General features: G+C 36.2%; 3 protein-coding genes across 6 annotated transcripts; 2 read left to right on the top strand and 1 right to left on the bottom strand.

Annotated features, from left to right (window-relative positions):
- Positions 1 to 471: 471 nt before the first annotated feature.
- LOC140792563 (NAC domain-containing protein 92-like) lies at positions 472 to 2001 on the bottom strand. 2 transcript variants are annotated; one of them, XM_073143634.1, is made up of 3 exons: positions 1739 to 2001; positions 1295 to 1560; positions 472 to 1202 (listed from the first exon to the last, which is right to left on the bottom strand). In XM_073143634.1, exons 1-3 carry the CDS (start codon positions 1890 to 1892, stop codon positions 705 to 707), a joined length of 918 nt encoding a protein of 305 aa, XP_072999735.1. In that variant the 5' UTR covers positions 1893 to 2001; the 3' UTR covers positions 472 to 704. The 2 variants fall into 2 exon arrangements, with proteins under 2 accessions (XP_072999735.1, XP_072999736.1); XM_073143635.1 differs by having other exon boundaries at positions 472 to 1199; positions 1739 to 1998.
- A 2607-nt stretch (positions 2002 to 4608) lies between these two features.
- On the top strand, positions 4609 to 7055 carry LOC140793112 (uncharacterized). 2 transcript variants are annotated; one of them, XM_073144484.1, is made up of 6 exons: positions 4609 to 4984; positions 5049 to 5383; positions 5462 to 5800; positions 5864 to 6238; positions 6335 to 6531; positions 6630 to 7055. In XM_073144484.1, exons 1-6 carry the CDS (start codon positions 4734 to 4736, stop codon positions 6873 to 6875), a joined length of 1743 nt encoding a protein of 580 aa, XP_073000585.1. In that variant the 5' UTR covers positions 4609 to 4733; the 3' UTR covers positions 6876 to 7055. The 2 variants fall into 2 exon arrangements, with proteins under 2 accessions (XP_073000585.1, XP_073000586.1); XM_073144485.1 differs by having other exon boundaries at positions 4610 to 4984; positions 5465 to 5800.
- Positions 7056 to 9166: 2111 nt separating this feature from the next.
- Positions 9167 to 15030, top strand: LOC140793113 (caffeoylshikimate esterase-like). 2 transcript variants are annotated; one of them, XM_073144487.1, is made up of 8 exons: positions 9167 to 9451; positions 10384 to 10455; positions 11124 to 11250; positions 11348 to 11494; positions 13219 to 13349; positions 13430 to 13567; positions 13826 to 13924; positions 14539 to 15030. In XM_073144487.1, the coding sequence occupies exons 2-8, from the start codon at positions 10453 to 10455 to the stop codon at positions 14764 to 14766; spliced, it is 873 nt and encodes a 290-aa protein (XP_073000588.1). In that variant the 5' UTR covers positions 9167 to 9451; positions 10384 to 10452; the 3' UTR covers positions 14767 to 15030. The 2 variants fall into 2 exon arrangements, with proteins under 2 accessions (XP_073000588.1, XP_073000587.1); XM_073144486.1 differs by having other exon boundaries at positions 9169 to 9451; positions 10384 to 10413.
- Positions 15031 to 16878: the final 1848 nt, after the last annotated feature.

The raw sequence follows: 16878 nt of genomic DNA, 5'->3' as shown, positions 1-16878 counted from the left end.
AACACTTATAAATTAGAATCTTAATAGTTTGAGAGAAGAAATGAGTATGTACAAATGAGAATAAGATTATGTCTTTCTCTAAAAAATTGATAGTGTTTCCAGTGTTAGTTGGATTTAAAATTCATCCATATAAAACCAAAAATCAAGGGATATCCATATGAAAACCAAGAATATTGAGGAATATACATGCCAATATCAATTTTTGAGAGGTATACACAAAAATAAGAGAATTTAGATGGGTATACGTTCAAAATAACCCCTCAAATTTGGGATCTTTATTTCCGATAATCTTGATAGCAAAGTTAATTACCTTATCATTTTTTTTCAAGATATTAAGCATTCTATTAGCTTATTCTACCATCACAACCAGAAAGTAACAGACAGTAGAATTCAGATAAAGCCACAGTAAGTTTAAGCATTAAAACATTTTCCCTTCATTAATAGAAAAAACTGTTAAACACTTGTACGTAATTATCTGAAGCGTGTAAGTCATTAATCATTAACAAAAGAGATCGAATTAAACTTTGGTACATTTGCCTTCTCACATACCTAATTTATCAAGTGATAATACTAGCATTATGCTTAACTTACAATTTAATAAAGGTTTGGCCCAATGGGCTTGTTGACTTGTTCCCATTTGACCTATATTAATAAAGGAGGCAAGACTTAACTAAGTACTTTAATTGTTAGTCTTGTTCCTGCAGTCAATAGCCTCTCCATATCTCCTCCTGATCAAATCCTTGCTGCTGCTGCTGCTGCTGCTGCTGCTGCTGAGGTTGTTCGTAATCTATTCCTTTAGATGACGAACCAATGAAGCTTATCTTTTGTTCACTTCCAAAGATTGCATCTGCTTGCGCATTTAAAGTGCTTAAGTTTGCACTATTGTTTCCTTGCAGTTGATAACCATTAATAACTGGCAATGCCTTCAAGATCCCTGGATTAAGTGATAACATCGAGCCCCAAAAGCCTGAAGACCAATCAAGTGAATTAGGCTGCCTTTTAGCTTGATCTCTAGCTGACATCCAATTCATATATGTGCTCATATCACCATTAGGCAAACTCGAGTTATTCGCTAGATTATTCAGCATTGATACGTCCACTTCTCCTAGCTCGCATGGAGAATCGAGCAACGACGGTGAGCTCGGTTGCTGCCTTTTAACACTGTAACACTTCTTAAATACCCTGCAAACTACCCATTCCTCCTTGTAGACAAAGAAGATATATAGACTAACATTAGTTATTATACTAATATATATATAGTATTACAAAAGTTAGCTAGGTTTTAATTAATTACCTTTGCAGGCCTATAAGGGAACTTGGATTGGAGCCTGTATTCATGCATCACCCAATTAGTCTTCTCACCCTTGGGAGCCCTTCCTTTGTAGAACACCAAGGTTTTCTTCATCCCAATCAAGGCTACACAGTCGAAGATCTCCTTGTCTTTCCCAGTAGTCTTCCAGTAACCGGCGTCGGTTGCGCGGTTCGTTCGCATACCGGTAGGGTATTTTCGATCCCTCAAGCTGAAGAAGTACCACTCTTTCTCACCCATATTTGCCTTCCCTACATCCATTAATATACGTAATTAATTAAACCAATCTCTTCAAATATGTTTAACTGGGACACCATTAAGTACTTCCTACTTCTTTCAGAAACACTAAAAAATTACATAGTTATGTTTAAGACCTACAGAAACAAAGAAAGGTATATAGTAAGATGATCGAGCATAGAACATACGTACCAGGGAGGTCCCAAGGCTCGCACTTATTGAGATCGACGTCGGCAATGGCTCTCGACACGAACCCGAGCTCCGATACCTTGCGGGCGAGGTAGCAAGTGATGAGCTCCTCGTCGGTAGGGTGGAACCTAAAGCCCGGAGGAAGGTTCTCCTCCATTTATTTCTGCCTAGCTAAGCTATATGTAAGTATATATGTAATCAAAACTACATAAAGAGTACTCAAAACTATAGTAAGTGTTAGCTCCTTTAGGGTTAGTTTTAGCAATGGTGGAGAATGTGAGCCCTTCTACTAAATAGAGACTCTTCTTCTAGAGCATATGCAAATCTCATCCAACTATTTGAAAAATGATTTGAGTTGTTAGGGCATAGAATTGACTTTTTTTTACAAGGCTGCCACTCATCATAGGAACGTGGACATTTTCTAGAAGGGGCTTTTGGTAAATATGATAGGAATGTGGGCAATTTTGTCAAATAGTTGGAGTACGGATTATACTTCGGATCTTATGTTTCTCCTACGTCCAACCAACTCCAACCATTCCTACCCAACCCGAGCGGCCCACGTAAGCCGCATTTGTAAGCTGCACGTGGCAGAAGTTGTATGTATTTTATTTATCTCCATCTCTCTCTCTCTCTCTCTCTCTCTCTCTCTCCCTATCACAAGGAATTTTTTTTGCTAAGTTTTGGATTTGAAATTTAATTTAGATAAATAAAGAGCTTATAATAACAACGCAGGATGTGACAATAGTATGCTACTCATAATTATCCCTAATGTTCGATTAAATTTGAAAAAAAAAGAATATAAATTTATTGCATCAATGAACCTAGACATACATGCATGTCACTATAATGTTGGCATCTATCATATGATCAAGTGATCGTAGACAAGTACACACCACACATCATTGTAGCTAATAATTAAATTAATTTCCTCGTAAGTCGTAATTAGGACACTTCAGCAAACCTTATAATTTAGAAGTTGATTAGTGTGACACAATCTAATAATTTATTAATGTCTTAAAAAGTATATCCAAACTCCTTCCATGCAATTGCACTGCAAGAAACGAAATGGTTTGGTGAACCACAAGAAAGGAAAAGAAAATTTAATTAAATCAAAAGATCAAATCTCCTACTGCATGCGGAAATAAAATCTCACCTACCTATAAGACTAAGTAATGCTTCTCCTTTGCTCTTTTATTGGCCTTTTAATTTCTACATTAGAATGAATGGTAATTTATATTTCTTCTGTTCTTTTGGTGAAAGTGATGGGATTTCTCGAAGTCGTTGTCTCTCTTTGGTACTACGGACCAAGTCCTTTTTTTCACTACCAAATTGTGTTTTTAATACAAGTTGAGGAAGTTTTTTTTCTTCTTAACGTTCTTAGTTTATTTCAATTAGGTTGGGTATAAGTTTTCCTTTGCATAACAGTTCCTTAATTTGATGTTGATCATAAAAAAGAAATGAAAAAAAAAATTAAAATTTCGCCATAAAGTAGTACATGAAGAAACTTATTAAAATTTAAGACCAAACTCACTGATCAAGACGGATACTTACAATGGATTAGGAAATTATAATATGTAAAGTACTATTATCTTTTATTATTAGGAAAGTAAGGTTATTATTACTTTAGAAGGAGAGTTAGATCAAAGTAAATTTAAAAATTATTGATTTTTCAAACTTGAAGACTATCTCAAGGCAAAACTAATGTCACCCAAAAGCTTAATTATCATCATATTCTTTAAAATATTATAATTGATATTGAAATTATTTGACTCTTTAAGTTTTTACTTGTACTTAGTGAGACACTATTAAATTCTTATAATAATTATTTTTTAATATTTATGAATTTTTTTTAACAATGGTTGTTAAAGTTATGAAATGAATAAAATTAACTAAAATACCCTTATTATGTAAAAGCTAGTCTGAAATATATATATCACTGATTTATTTTCTTGCATAAAAATAAATTTTCCTTTCCTGTTACGAGAATTTGTTAATGTTCTATTACTTTCAAACCATTTCTTAATCTAATTTAGTTATAATTAATTAGATTTAACTACGGATGATATTTTTGAAAGATGACAAATATAATATTTTAAAGATATATTTTTTAAATAAAAATATTGCTACCAGGCTAGGGCCCCCAACATTGAGTCAAGGCCTAGACACACTAAACGGCCCAATATCTCTTTGTCAACTCTTTAGAAGGCAAGAATTATACTTCATTAATACTCAAATAATTAAGTCTCTAGTTAATGACGAAGTTAATAGAAGCTTGTAAACCCGGAAAAAAAACACAACAGCACATGCATCGCACGTGCTGCCCATGTACCCATACACGTGGCGGTCGCTGTTCAGAACCATCTAGATCTGACGAGGATCCACGTCGGAGAGATTGGACCGTTGTACGTACGTGTCGTCTAAAGCCAAAGCCTTCATGGCTAAGCCTTTCCCATGCAACTACGCAAGGTGTGGTGCATCTAACAGGGGACCGAGTACATCAAGTCATGGAGATATCACTCCTTTATATCACCTCTAGTGTTATCTCATCATCCTTATCTATCATCATTCCATAATTTCCATGGAAAACACGAAGATAATATGCAGAGCTTCATTTTCTATGTCGGCGTCCATACTTTCTAAATTCCAAGAACTGACGTCTCTCGTCAGCATTATACACCAAATACCACTCGTATTACTTCTCAGCAATGGAATGTCTTGGTACCTTTATATATACCAAAACCCAGCGACATGAAACGCATATAGCATATGATCTTACCCAGTCCTTAAGTCACTCGGATCATGGCCTTAATTGTTTTGATTTATTTTACTCTAATTGGGTCCCAAAGCTTCAAGCTTTAGCTGTTCCTAATCCCCACTTTCCAAGGCTACTCTCGTAATCTCAATCCTAACTTTCCTCACATAAAGCTAGTGATTGGGTTTGTGGCCATTGGCCTCTTAGCAAAGCGAAAGCAAGCATCATCAAATCCTTCCATCTTAAATGCGTAATGGAAATAGTTGTTTTGTTCTGGAGACCGCCATTGATCCCGTTGCCATCTTTCCTTCTTACCATGGAGTACTCACAAGTAGTAGTAGTAATGCTCTTCTTCTTCTTCCATGCATGCGCAGTAAGGAAGAGGCTGTGATGTTTCTTCTTCATGCCTCCTCCTCCCTTTGCTTCCTCCTCCTCCTCTTCCACCTCCTTTGCTTCCTCCTCATCAAGTTCTTCACTTTTCTACACAATTATAAAAGGTAAATATATCTCTTTGATCTCTATCTCTATCTCTTTCTATATACTTATCTCTTAGCACTGCAGGGATGTTGCATCGGCCGATGGAGAAGAGTTGGCCGGCGACGTCGGCGGTGGTGGAGAAGAAGAGGGAGAAGAAGGATTATTCTTTTGGTACGGTGAGAGCGTGTTTGATGATTCCCAGCTTGTCGATCAAGGAGAAGAATATTCCATCGAACAACATTGCTTGGAGGTAGAGGACACCTTTGTCGAGGAATCTCCATGCATCTCTCCGTTGAAGAATCTTGCCCCCGTCAAGGTTGGAATCGAGGGTGAGCATGACGTCTTGATAGCCGACGTGCTAACGCCGTCCGATTGCGTGAGTCCAATTGTGTCGACTTGCGAAAACCTCAATCTCAAAGGTAATTAATCCCTCTTAAATATAATACTTATAAGATAATTTACTATTTCTCGCCCTGATATCGCTTATACGCTATTAGCAGAAGAAGATGGTAATAAAGAAGAGACTCGCGATAATAATGAAGAGAAAGGATTCTCGAAGGATGCTAAATTATTGGTCAACAACTCATTTAAATTGGATAGCAAGAGATTTGAAGAGAAGGAAAGCTATGGAAGCTCGCTCGTCGGCGAGTCGACTTCCAAGAGCTCGATGGAATGGCAAAGCTCGACGATCACAAAGGATTCCGAGATGGAGTATCCCTTCTCGTCTTCGTCTCGAAGAAGCTCTTCCAACTGGGAGTCATACACATTGTTTCGCAAGTACGATGAGGAGATGATGTACTTCAACCGAATTGGCACACAAAAACTCGCGGAAACAGGTAATAATTTGATTGTTACATGATATGCTTGAATTGTTTCTTATACTAAGTACTCTTTATCAGAATCATTTAGGTCCATAAAGTACCAACCAAGATCAATCTCACAAAGAATAGTTCATAAGTTGACCACCAAGCATAGGAGTTATCCGGTAGGAGTGAGAGATCCATATCAAGAGCTGGAGAGTGCATACGTTGCACAGATTTGCTTAACATGGGAAGCTCTCAATTGGAACCACAGCAACTTCTCTAAACTGAATGCCAACAGAGACGTCCAAGAATCGTTCTGCCCTGCGCGAATGGCGCAAGAATTCCAGCAGTTTGAGGTCCTTCTGCAGAGGTTTATAGAGAATGAGCCATATGAATTCGGTCGAAGGCCCGAAGTTTATGCTAGGAGGAGGATTTCATCTCCAAAGTTGCTACTAGTTCCTGAATTCAGAGGTACTTTGACTCTGTAGTCTTAGTTGTTAATCAGTCATCCTATTCATTCATCTTCTCTTCTATTAACTCACTTGATGCTTTTGTATTCTTGTTCAGAAGCTGATGATGGCAAGGAAGATCTAATATCTTCAACTGAATTCTTGGTAATACTCCAACAGTCGATCCGAACGTTCATGAACTTCCTCAAGGCAGACAAGCAGAGTCACTATCAGAAACTTAAGTCTTTAATGAGGAAGAGATCAAGTTCTGTTGATAAAACTTTACTTAGTTTTCTCAAGAAAGCTAACAAAAGAGTAAGTTTGTATTGCTGCCTACTTTCCTTTTCTTCTTTGTTGATATGTTAATAGCTAACTAGTCCTTTTGATGATGATGATGATGATGATTACTTCAGAAGAAATTGAGGATTAAAGACCTTGTGAAGCAGAGAAGATGTCTGAAGAAGAGAAGGCTAAAGGTGGATGAGGAGATGGAGATACTGATGGGCCTAATTGACATGAAGGTTGTGTCAAGAGTTCTAAGGATGCCAGAGATCAGTGAAGAGCAACTGCATTGGTGTGAAGAGAGGATGACCAAAGTGAGGATTTGGGATGGCAAAATACAAAGAGATTCTGCACCACTTTTTTTCCCTGTGCACTGAGACCCCACTAGCTCTTGGTGTTGTATAATCTACTTTCATTTAGGTTTGTTTTATGACTAGATAAAGTGATTGGACATGAGAATATGCATGCCAACCTCCCTCTGTAAACAAAAAAGTATACTGTATAGAAGGATGAATTGAGAGACCCACACCTCAAATTGGGTGCATGTGGTGAGATAAGGATTTGGGATCCATGAAACTTGATTGTGGTAAAAGGTGATAAGATAAAGACTAGATGTATTCATGCACACTGAAAGATAAAGTTGAATCAGCAAAAGTAAAAGGGAGAGAGTGAGGATAGAGACAAGCACAACTTTAACTTGCTTTTGCTTTACAATGGTGGGCAAATGTCTCTTAGCTATGGGTTTTGGATTATAACATCAAGATAAGGGCAAATAGATAGTCCATCAGATTACCCATTACACACAATGGAATAACAACTACAATATTGTATCTTGTCTTCGTGGTTATTACGTCGTCCAAATTAGTATTTGACTGTAAAAGACATGCATATGGCACTTAATGTTTTGAGCAAGCAAAAGGCAAAAGCTGAGGAAATCATAGTACAGACATCCACTATTTTATGTCTATCTGTATAAAATATGATTGTTAGGATCATGATCTTAGTGCTCGGGTCTAAGTTTGCTAGCTTTCTCTTTATTTCAGGGAAAGATTCCTCTCTTTAGATGACCATTTAGGAGAAAGAAACCATTGTCCCTAATATTGCATTGTTGATATATTAAAAATAACTTCAACTCTCTTTTGATGTGGACCAAAAGTCCTACAAAAATTTTATATAGAGTCTTAAGGGTTAGTCTCACATGGAATAAAAAATATAATATGGATTGTGAAGGCCAATATAGATGACGAGATATGAATACTGTAGCTTAATAGTTGAATCATATGTTATAGTTTAAATTCCCTCTGTTGTAGTCGGTGCTTGCCTATGGACTCAGCGTATAAAGAAGAGAAGAAAACTTTTAAATTGATTTTCATTATGAGTTAATTACCTCTGAACATTTTTTTAATCTTTTTTTTTTCTTAATTCTAAACATGTGAAAGAGGATAATAAATTACGAGGTCCAAATAAAGTTATTTTATTATTATTTAAGAGTGGGCTACATAATTTATCAACGTTCGATCTCCAATAAAGTTTTAATTAATATACAAACTATTTAATCTAAATTTAAAGTCATTTGTCGTGAATCTATTACTCCTAGCTAATTGCCGCTGAGCCCTGCGGTTAAATGGGTGACCACCGAATATTCTTTTTTTTTGGACGATCAAATAATTTTTTTTTTTGATCATTCATAAGCCCTAAGGCTAGATATGGGCAGGACAAAGGGCCAACATTTCCTAAATACAAAGGTATTTTTAGGTCCCGCAAAGCTTTTAGCTATCTAGTCTAGCTTCAAAGTCATATACGTCGCCGAACAATTACTTCGAACCAAATGCCGCTGAGACCTGCTCCAAGCCGTTGCATTGTTAAACTATTCTTCTAAGCTAACCGCACTACCGAGCCATCAACTGAATCAAGCCAAGCTATTAAACCACCAACCACCAAATAATTTCTCCACAATATTATTTGAGGTTGGAGTTGAACTCAAGAGCAAGAGCAAGAGCAAGAGCAAGGTAATTACCAACTCTAAATAATTTTCGCACAAGCCCACGACAAGGCCCACAATAAGAATCTGCAGCTCCTAGTGTAGGAATGCGCTACAACTCATGTTTATGTTTGGCCCACATAAAAGAAAAGGCCTGATTTAGATAAAGGCATAAAAGCTTCACATTTGAGCATAAAACAAAAGAAAAATGATATATTTGCAAGAAACAACCTTTTAGCGATATAATTTGCAAGAAACCACCTCAGCAGGTATACAGTGAGAATAAATCTATAATATTTTTAGACTAAATGCCCGTCAGAAGTTTTATTTGTAAGCTGGGAAAAAAGGAGGAGGAATATGCAGAGGATTACTCCTCCGTTATTAGCTAAACAAAGATGGTTTATCTGCAAATATATTAAAAAAAAAATAAGGAATGAATTTGTAAAATTGAAAAAGGGTGGTGTTGGGCTTCTCACACAAAAATTAAAATGAAGGTTCTGAAAAATATTCAGTGAAATGTGGGGGTGTTACATGCAATTTCAGTAAAAAGAATTTGACAGACCCAATTGCATATATAGGCCCTGCGATCGGGGCTGCAGACGATCCGCTCCATTATTTTCCAATCTCCACCCGTTCGTTTTCTTTCCTTCCAAATTAAATCCACACGACTCTCGCGGTTCGTTTTCTAGTCCTCTCTCGCCCACGGATCTTTTCCCTTCTCTCTCTCTTCGAATCCAATTCGTATTCCTTCACGCGCTCATCTCCATTAGATTCCCTTGGTGTTCTCGAGCTCTCCTTCCGCAAGAAGGAGAAGAATTTGGCGTTATGGCGGCGGTTGCGAGGTGGGAGGGTGTCGATGAAAGGTTAGCGAAGATGGTGTCGGAAGCCAATCTTGATCAGGCCCATGAGCGCCGTCGGATTCGGGAGGCTTTCAAGGATGTGCAGCTCGGGATCGACCATTGCTTGCTAAGGGTATCAAGATTCTCTCTGTTTCTCATCTTATTGAGATGGTTTTGTGGGTTGGGTCTTTGTTGGAATACCAAATTCTTTACTGGAATAAAAGATTTCAGATGACCCAAGACCACTTGGTGTAATTGAGTCTTGTCTATGATCGAGTTTGGATAGGTTTCTTATGGCCAAATTTTGATCTTTTCCTTTTTGAGATTGTGTAAACTTTCAAGGTAAGGTGATTCGTTGTCCCTAGTAGTTCCATTATCTGTAGATGTACTAAACATGAACCTTCTAATTTTGGATAATCTTGGTGGTCACTACCCTGTTTCTAATCTTATTGAGATCAGTTGACTTGGTTCTTTTCATGAATACTTGGTGTAATTGAATCCTATTTCGCATTTGATGATTTGGTTTGTTTAGGTTTATTCCGGCCAAAATTTGACTTTGTTTGAGCTTTTTTGAGTAAGTGAAACAAATTAAATATTGGGTGGTTCTCTGTTCTGGAAGTTCCATAGGGACTCTAATGAACCCTGATGGCATCATAGCATTTTTATAAGAGCTGCAGAGGAAAATTTCTTACAAATCGCATGAGGACAACAAGCATTTATCCAACTTTTTTGAGAATTTTACCTTTTCTCTCCTGAGTATCTTGTCAGATTATGTTGAATTTTGTGCAATCTGGTACTGATTTTCTGCATTATGAAAATGGTATGATTCTCAAACACAAGTAAGTCATGATTACTTGGTATAATTGAATCCTACTACATATTGTCACTAATTTTGCTAATTTTCCCTTCATTGTTCCTTTAATAAGACTTTAGTTCCTTAAAATTGTTCTCAGCTTCTTCCTTTTGAAGGGTTCTCTTCTTTTCATGGAAACTATCAAGTTCTAATTGGTGACTCTATCATTAATTTGAGGAAGATGACTCACATATCTCTTGTCCTCGTAACAGGCACAATATAATGGAATCAAAATGGAGGAGGTACTATCTTGAACTGCCAGAAATTTTGAACTCTATCAAATGGTATACACAGTTGTTAAAATTATAAGATTGATTGATTTTGGCAAAAATACTTCAATTTTTAATTGCCGATCTATTAGCAACAAGTAGATCTACGCCAGGGGAATTAGTAATGTGTCAGGAGAAATTGGTACAAGAAGCCGTCAATACACTTCTTGATAATGGGATTCGTGATTGTTGAAGCTGGATCAGTATTCCATTCTGAGATTAAAACATAGGCCAGATGCCCAAAATAGTCCTAGTACTCTAGAAGCATTCTTATACATTAACATATTTGTGTATGTGTGTGGAGGAAGAGAGGGAGAGAGGGAGACAGAGAGAGAGATATAGAGTATCTGCGTGTCCAGCATCGGTGAAAAGTGCATGTAAGAAAAATTCATGTCCGTATTAGCCAGCTTGCATTAAATGCGTTGATGAAAGTTGACTTATACTTTATCTAGCCTTATCTATTGAAACTTTTATCTGGCTGTGTGGGTTTTACCCTGTGGCATGCTTCAGTAAATTCTGTGCCTTGTGGCTAGTAGGATCAACTTTGAAACTTAAGACAAGGTGAAAGTGGCCTACTGACACCCAGAGCTCAAATTGCTTGAGTTTTGTACTTGAGTCTGTAGGTTGCATTATTGTACTAGTTAAAAGCTGATGCTTTATCTCATTAAGCTGTTTATGCGTAGTCCTTCTATATCAACTCCAGAGGTTTGGAAATTTTTTCCAAGAGTTGGCTGCCAGAGGAGTCAAGATTGAAGGCTCTAGTTTTTTTTTGTCATGGATATGGAGACACCTGTACATTTTTCTTTGAAGGTATTTAGTTCCAGCATTGCAGCTTGTAACTTAATTTACTTTACCTTACATCTAACTCGTTCAAGGTTTACATTCAAAGTTTTTGTCTATCTTTTAGGAATTGCTAAGAAAATAGCATCAGCTGGGTATGGAGTTTTTGCATTAGATTATCCTGGGTTTGGTCTTTCAGAAGGACTTCATGGATATATACCAAGCTTCGATTCTCTTGTCAATGACGTAGTTGAGCACTTCTCTAAAATTAAAGGTCTGTCTCTGCTAAGAATATTCCTCTAATCATTTAGTGCAAGTATAGTTCATTATTTCTGTTGAGAAATTTTTGCAATTAATTTGCTTGTTGAAAATGTCTACATTATCTTCTCAAAAATGTTCTAGGTTTGTGAAATAAAATTCAAAAGACAAATATATTTCCAGCATTAGGAATGGTAGAGAAAATAAAGGGGAAAGCAACAATGGTTACACGGACTTACAACATCAATTGGATCTATCTTACTACCTCCACCAGTTTTCTTGCATTCTTGTCGTGTTTGAGAATAACAAACAAAAAGGGAATGAACTCATTTCCTGAATATTATAAGCTTACAGTGATAGTTTCCAATATACATCAGTTTTCTTGCATACTTGTTGCATTTGTGAATAACAAAACAAAAAGGGAATAAACTGTCATTTCCTGAAGTGATATTTACTATGTGCACATATAATAGGTCAATTATATGAAGAGAAGAAGCAAAATTAAATTGTCAGAATTAACATATAATAGGAACTAGACACTAGTCTGGAAAGATCAGTATGACATCAAAGAAGTTGTAGTCCAGTTGGATAGACAATAATGTATAATGCAATACAAGGATACAATTGAATATACATTACCAGAACTTTGTTGACCAAATTCCGGTATATAGACTTATAAATATAGTCAACCTTCGCGCAATGTGGAATAAAATGACTAGCCTTCAAAACATACTAGTTCAATGAGAGAGAGAGTTCATCATTCTATCACTTGTTCTGGTTCTTAGCTCTCTCAGCATCGAAATAAGATGCAGTTCATTGCCCAACTTGGGCTACATTGAGTCTGAGAGAATGGCTCTTCTCACCTTCAAGTAAAGACGTCGTGAAGATCCTACAAATCATCTCTCTTCTTGAGAGGGCAAAGTGTCTCATGCCAATAGCACACTGGTTTTGTTTCCAGACTCAATCTAAATTTCAAGTCGTTGAGTGGTGAGATCAATTCTTCTTTACTTGCATTGTAGCATCTCAGTTATTTGGATCTGAGCATGAATGATTTCATGGGAAAAACATCCTGGGCTTCAACGGAGCATTTACAAAGTTGATCTCAATCTCTCCAATGTCTTCGGTGGTAGAATTCCTCATCAGCTAGGCAAGCTCTCGTCTTTTGTACGTTGATCTTGGATCAGATGATTCCATTACCATTCCTGGGCTATATGATGATGATCTTAGCTGTATTTCTCATCTTTTCTTGTTGAGATATCTTGATATGGGGATGGTAGATCTTTCTAAAGCAACCAATTGGCTCATTAAAATCAGCAGTGCCAGATAATTTGCAACAAATAAACAGTGCAGTAGGTGTATGGAGTCCTTGTATCCTTCAAGAACAAACGTGACCGGATTCCTAACATTAAAAAGACTATGGTACTAATACGCATTACTGTTTATATGATGTAATGTACCAGTTGAATATTTGCAATGCCCAAGTGGATTGTAAAGCTCTGTTATGCGTATGTCATTGTATGTTTCATTTTGATTGGAACAAGATTCACTGAGACTGATGCAGAATGATATTATCTCTTCCTATACAATAACTCCTCACACATCCTAGGCATTGTTTCAAAGCGCTGCCTTTAATCCATGTCAAAGTATGTCATATTATAAGAACAGATGAATCAGAATACAGATTTTAATCTTTCTTTCAATCCATCGTCCTCTGTATTTAATGCATGGTTTGTCTGATAGAAAATTCTGAGTACCATGGTATTCCAAGCTTCTTATTTGGTCAATCAATGGGAGGAGCAGTTGCATTAAAAGTACACTTTAAACAGCCGGATGCATGGGATGGTGCAATCCTGGTTGCACCAATGTGCAAGGTAATTTTGCCTTTGCTTCATTTAATGAACCTTACAGACTTCAGTGTCATCTTCTAATAAGTGTGAAGAATCTCTAGTAGATAGCAGAAGATGTTATTCCACCTTGGCCTGTTCAGCAAATTTTAATTTTTATGGCCAAAGTTCTTCCAAAAGAGAAGCTGGTCCCTCAAAAAGATATAGCGGAGATGGCATTCAAAGATATAATAAAGCGAGAGCAGGTTTGTTCCCTCTACCACCATCCTGATTAATTGAAATCGCATATATGAATCTGTTGAAGTTTCTGTGCAGCACTGATTAATCTATGTGATTCCCTTATTTTCCACTCTCATGAGATACATTGTAGCAATGTTTAGTGTAAATTGTAGACTTCTGTTGTCCATGTTTTCCAAATTAGGATCTTTACCATCTTCTTAACTTGCAGCTGCTTTATATATGCTAATATTGTGTTCAACATGGCTCTGGTTTTTTGGATGCAGACTTCGTACAATGTTATTGTTTACAAGGACAAACCACGCCTCGGGACAGCATTAGAGTTGCTTAGAATCACCCAGGAGATAGAAAGGCGACTAGAAGATGTATGAATATTAGATAGCTCTTCTTTTTTCCAGCTATGCAGTGTCCGTATGATTTAGTTGTTGGTTTTTATCTTACATATTGATGCAGTTGGAACGTTGTGGAAATTTGCCTAGTGACTGGGCTGTCTTACCTAGGCACGTTAGTAGAATGACTGCCTAGGAGCATTCTGCTTGCATTTAATTGTTATGTTATCACATCATTGATTATGTTTGTAAGTTAAAGGCAAGCATATGGTTTTATGCAGAGATATAACCACTATTATCTTATTAAATGAACTTTTTTAATAAGGTATTCTGGTGGGTTGGATAGATTGCCATTATTCCTTAATAATTTTGAATTCCATAAACTATATAACTAGTTAAAAACTTCATAATCATTGAACACTCAATTGCACTGAACACAACCTCTCTATAAGTTATTCTATACAGTATCGACAGGTGACCAAGGTACTGCAAAGTGTATGCAGTAGGATGGTTTGCACATATACTTATGAGAATGACCACATAGCAGAGTCTGCTACCAACTTTCTACGTGCTGAAGTGAAGTCGTTGTTCATTTACATTCTTTCGTTTGGTATAACAGAACATGATCAGGTCTCCCTTCTCTTTCTTAGGTTTCTCTGCCACTAATGATTCTGCATGGTGAGGCTGATATTGTGACCGATCCTTCAGTGAGCAAGGCTTTGTATGAGAAGGCCAGAAGCTCGGACAAGGAGTTACGACTTTACAAAGACGCTCATCACTCTCTTCTAGAAGGTGAATCTGATGAGATGATATTCAGAGTTCTCGACAACATCATCTCTTGGCTGGACAAGCACTGTGCAGGAAGTGTGGCATCGTAATCAGGTGTACAAAAGGTGTTCTCTGTTAATCTGATACACATGATGTTCATCAGGTGCATTAAATTTTTTGTCTGTGATAATCTTATCTTCAATTCTTCCACAGTATTTGATATTTAACAAGTGTGGTTTGTTCAAAGGATCTTCAAAGGTTAGGATATGTAATTGACTTCATTGCTGATCTATTTATTGTTACAACCAACTCAATTCAGTTTGTATGTTACTAATAATCCTTTTAAATTCATCTCTACAAATTTTTGCACTGTATCTTGATTTATTCCAATAAATTAATGCTTCATATTCCTTTCTTCCTTTTGCATTGCGAATCAAAGTATCCATTTAAAAGATCTTGATTTTCTCTGGTATTTAAGTGCTTTTTTTTGGATTAAAATATCGAATCTCATACCAATGATCCCATCTAGTTTACTATGAAATATTGGGAAAGGTTCAAAACCCCATTAAGGATGTTATTGCAGAAACATGATCAGTATTATTGGTATTATGCTGCTTCTGTCAGAGATTGGATTCAATTCCTTTTCAAAAGTTAAATACCTCTAGTGCAATAAGCCCTATTCAGATTTCAGAGCCAGCTTCCACAAACAAAACTATCCTATTAACATGTATTGAAAAGAATATACAGATACACAGTAACAAAGACATCCCATGGCCTATGGGATTTCGTTGCTCTATTATCCTCTTATTTGTGGAAATTGATTGCTCCATATATACAGAATGTACAATAGCTTATAGGATGTTTGGTGTGTTCTGTGCATTCTAACTGAGGCCCAGTTGTAATGATTTGAACTTTTTTCTGTGAGACAGGTATACTGAACTATAGCTGCATGGAAAATTGTAAGGTTGTGGTTTGTCTTGATATGTGATAGTTATTACTTCTGCATCCTTAATCCTAATAAAAATCTAGTATTCCTATTTATGAACCCAGTGAACCTTTTAAACCTTGAGCACAAAGTACCACAATGGTATTAGGATCCTTCATTAAGATTAGCCATGAGTATTATGTTTAGGTCAAGTACCGGAAAAGTCTAGTGAAAGTTGATGTATATAAGTAAACGTACAATTTCTTATTTGAGATGTTTACAGTACGTCATTCCTCATAGATTCAATGAAAATATTTTAAATTATAGGATATGAGTATCCACAAGAGCTTCAAACAATGACATAATTACTTCAGAGTCATCAAAAACTATTCAGTAAATCATCACTGTGGTTACCTACACCCCTTTGACATGGGTAAAAGCACAAGGCTTCGATAGATGAGCTCAAGAGTAATCCAAGTCCAAAAATAGCAGTTAGATTTGAGGTTCTATCAACATGCATCCCCACAAGTGATTTCTGCTTCCAAGTTTCATATAGTACCTTTAAGAAATATTCTTCTCCAATCATGTAATAAAACGTTTCATACTTTATATAAATTCATAGTTTAAAATCGTTAGATGTGAAGATAAGTAAATGCATAAGATTCTCTTTTACAAGCATCTTTTTTTTTTAAATCCATATTTTTTTTTTAAACTTAAGCAATTAACTTCCCGATGATCTGAACTAAATTACAGTAGTTAAATTTTTCACTCAGAACTTAATTGTGGCTTATTGGCGCTTTTTCTTTAAAATGCAAAGTGATCAAAGTACCTTTATAAATTAAATCAGACTATATTTATATAGGGTTAATTAAGTCTTTTTATGTTTTAGTTAACGGTTGACTAGTAATTTCAACTCAGTCTGGACCACAAAAGAGTTAAATATTCAAGTTTAAAGTATAAGGGGTGAGTTTAGATCATGCCAAATAACAGGAGAGTGTTTTTCAAAGTTGGTAGCCATTATAAACTTTGGCAATTAGAATATCAGGAAATACAATCACACAAGTGTTTGTGGATAATATATGTGACTTAGTGTTCCTACCCTGCTTATACTCCTCCAAATTGATGTTTGCGCAAATATCCTTCAAAACCTAATATTTTTGCATGGATGTCATTCTAGCTACTTTTCAATAATAATACGTTAAGATCTGAAGCATTAATAGATGAAATAATAAAGACATTCTTATTCTAGAGGAATACATCTAATATAAAACTTAATTTACTAGTTAACATTCATGGA

This window comes from Typha latifolia, chromosome 7 (assembly GCF_019914945.1).
Source record: "Typha latifolia isolate L0001 chromosome 7, TyphaL0001v2, whole genome shotgun sequence".
In the NCBI taxonomy this organism is placed as follows: domain Eukaryota; kingdom Viridiplantae; phylum Streptophyta; class Magnoliopsida; order Poales; family Typhaceae; genus Typha; species Typha latifolia.
The sequence above is the reverse complement of the archived record's forward strand: the minus strand, read 5'-3'. Positions and strand labels throughout refer to the sequence as shown.

Coding starts and splice junctions, on each gene's coding strand:
- LOC140792563 (XM_073143634.1), bottom strand. CDS start 1,892: ATGGAGGAGAACCTTCCTCCGGGCTTTAGGTTCCACCCTACCGACGAG. Junction 1,561..1,738: donor CGAGCCTTGGGACCTCCCTG/GTACGTATGTTC, acceptor TAATGGATGTAG/GGAAGGCAAATATGGGTGAG. Junction 1,203..1,294: donor TCCCTTATAGGCCTGCAAAG/GTAATTAATTAA, acceptor TTTGTCTACAAG/GAGGAATGGGTAGTTTGCAG.
- LOC140793112 (XM_073144484.1), top strand. CDS start 4,734: ATGCGTAATGGAAATAGTTGTTTTGTTCTGGAGACCGCCATTGATCCC. Junction 5,801..5,863: donor ACAAAAACTCGCGGAAACAG/GTAATAATTTGA, acceptor ACTCTTTATCAG/AATCATTTAGGTCCATAAAG. Junction 6,532..6,629: donor TCAAGAAAGCTAACAAAAGA/GTAAGTTTGTAT, acceptor TGATTACTTCAG/AAGAAATTGAGGATTAAAGA.
- LOC140793113 (XM_073144486.1), top strand. CDS start 9,305: ATGGCGGCGGTTGCGAGGTGGGAGGGTGTCGATGAAAGGTTAGCGAAG. Junction 9,452..10,383: donor TCGACCATTGCTTGCTAAGG/GTATCAAGATTC, acceptor TCCTCGTAACAG/GCACAATATAATGGAATCAA. Junction 11,495..13,218: donor GCACTTCTCTAAAATTAAAG/GTCTGTCTCTGC, acceptor TTTGTCTGATAG/AAAATTCTGAGTACCATGGT.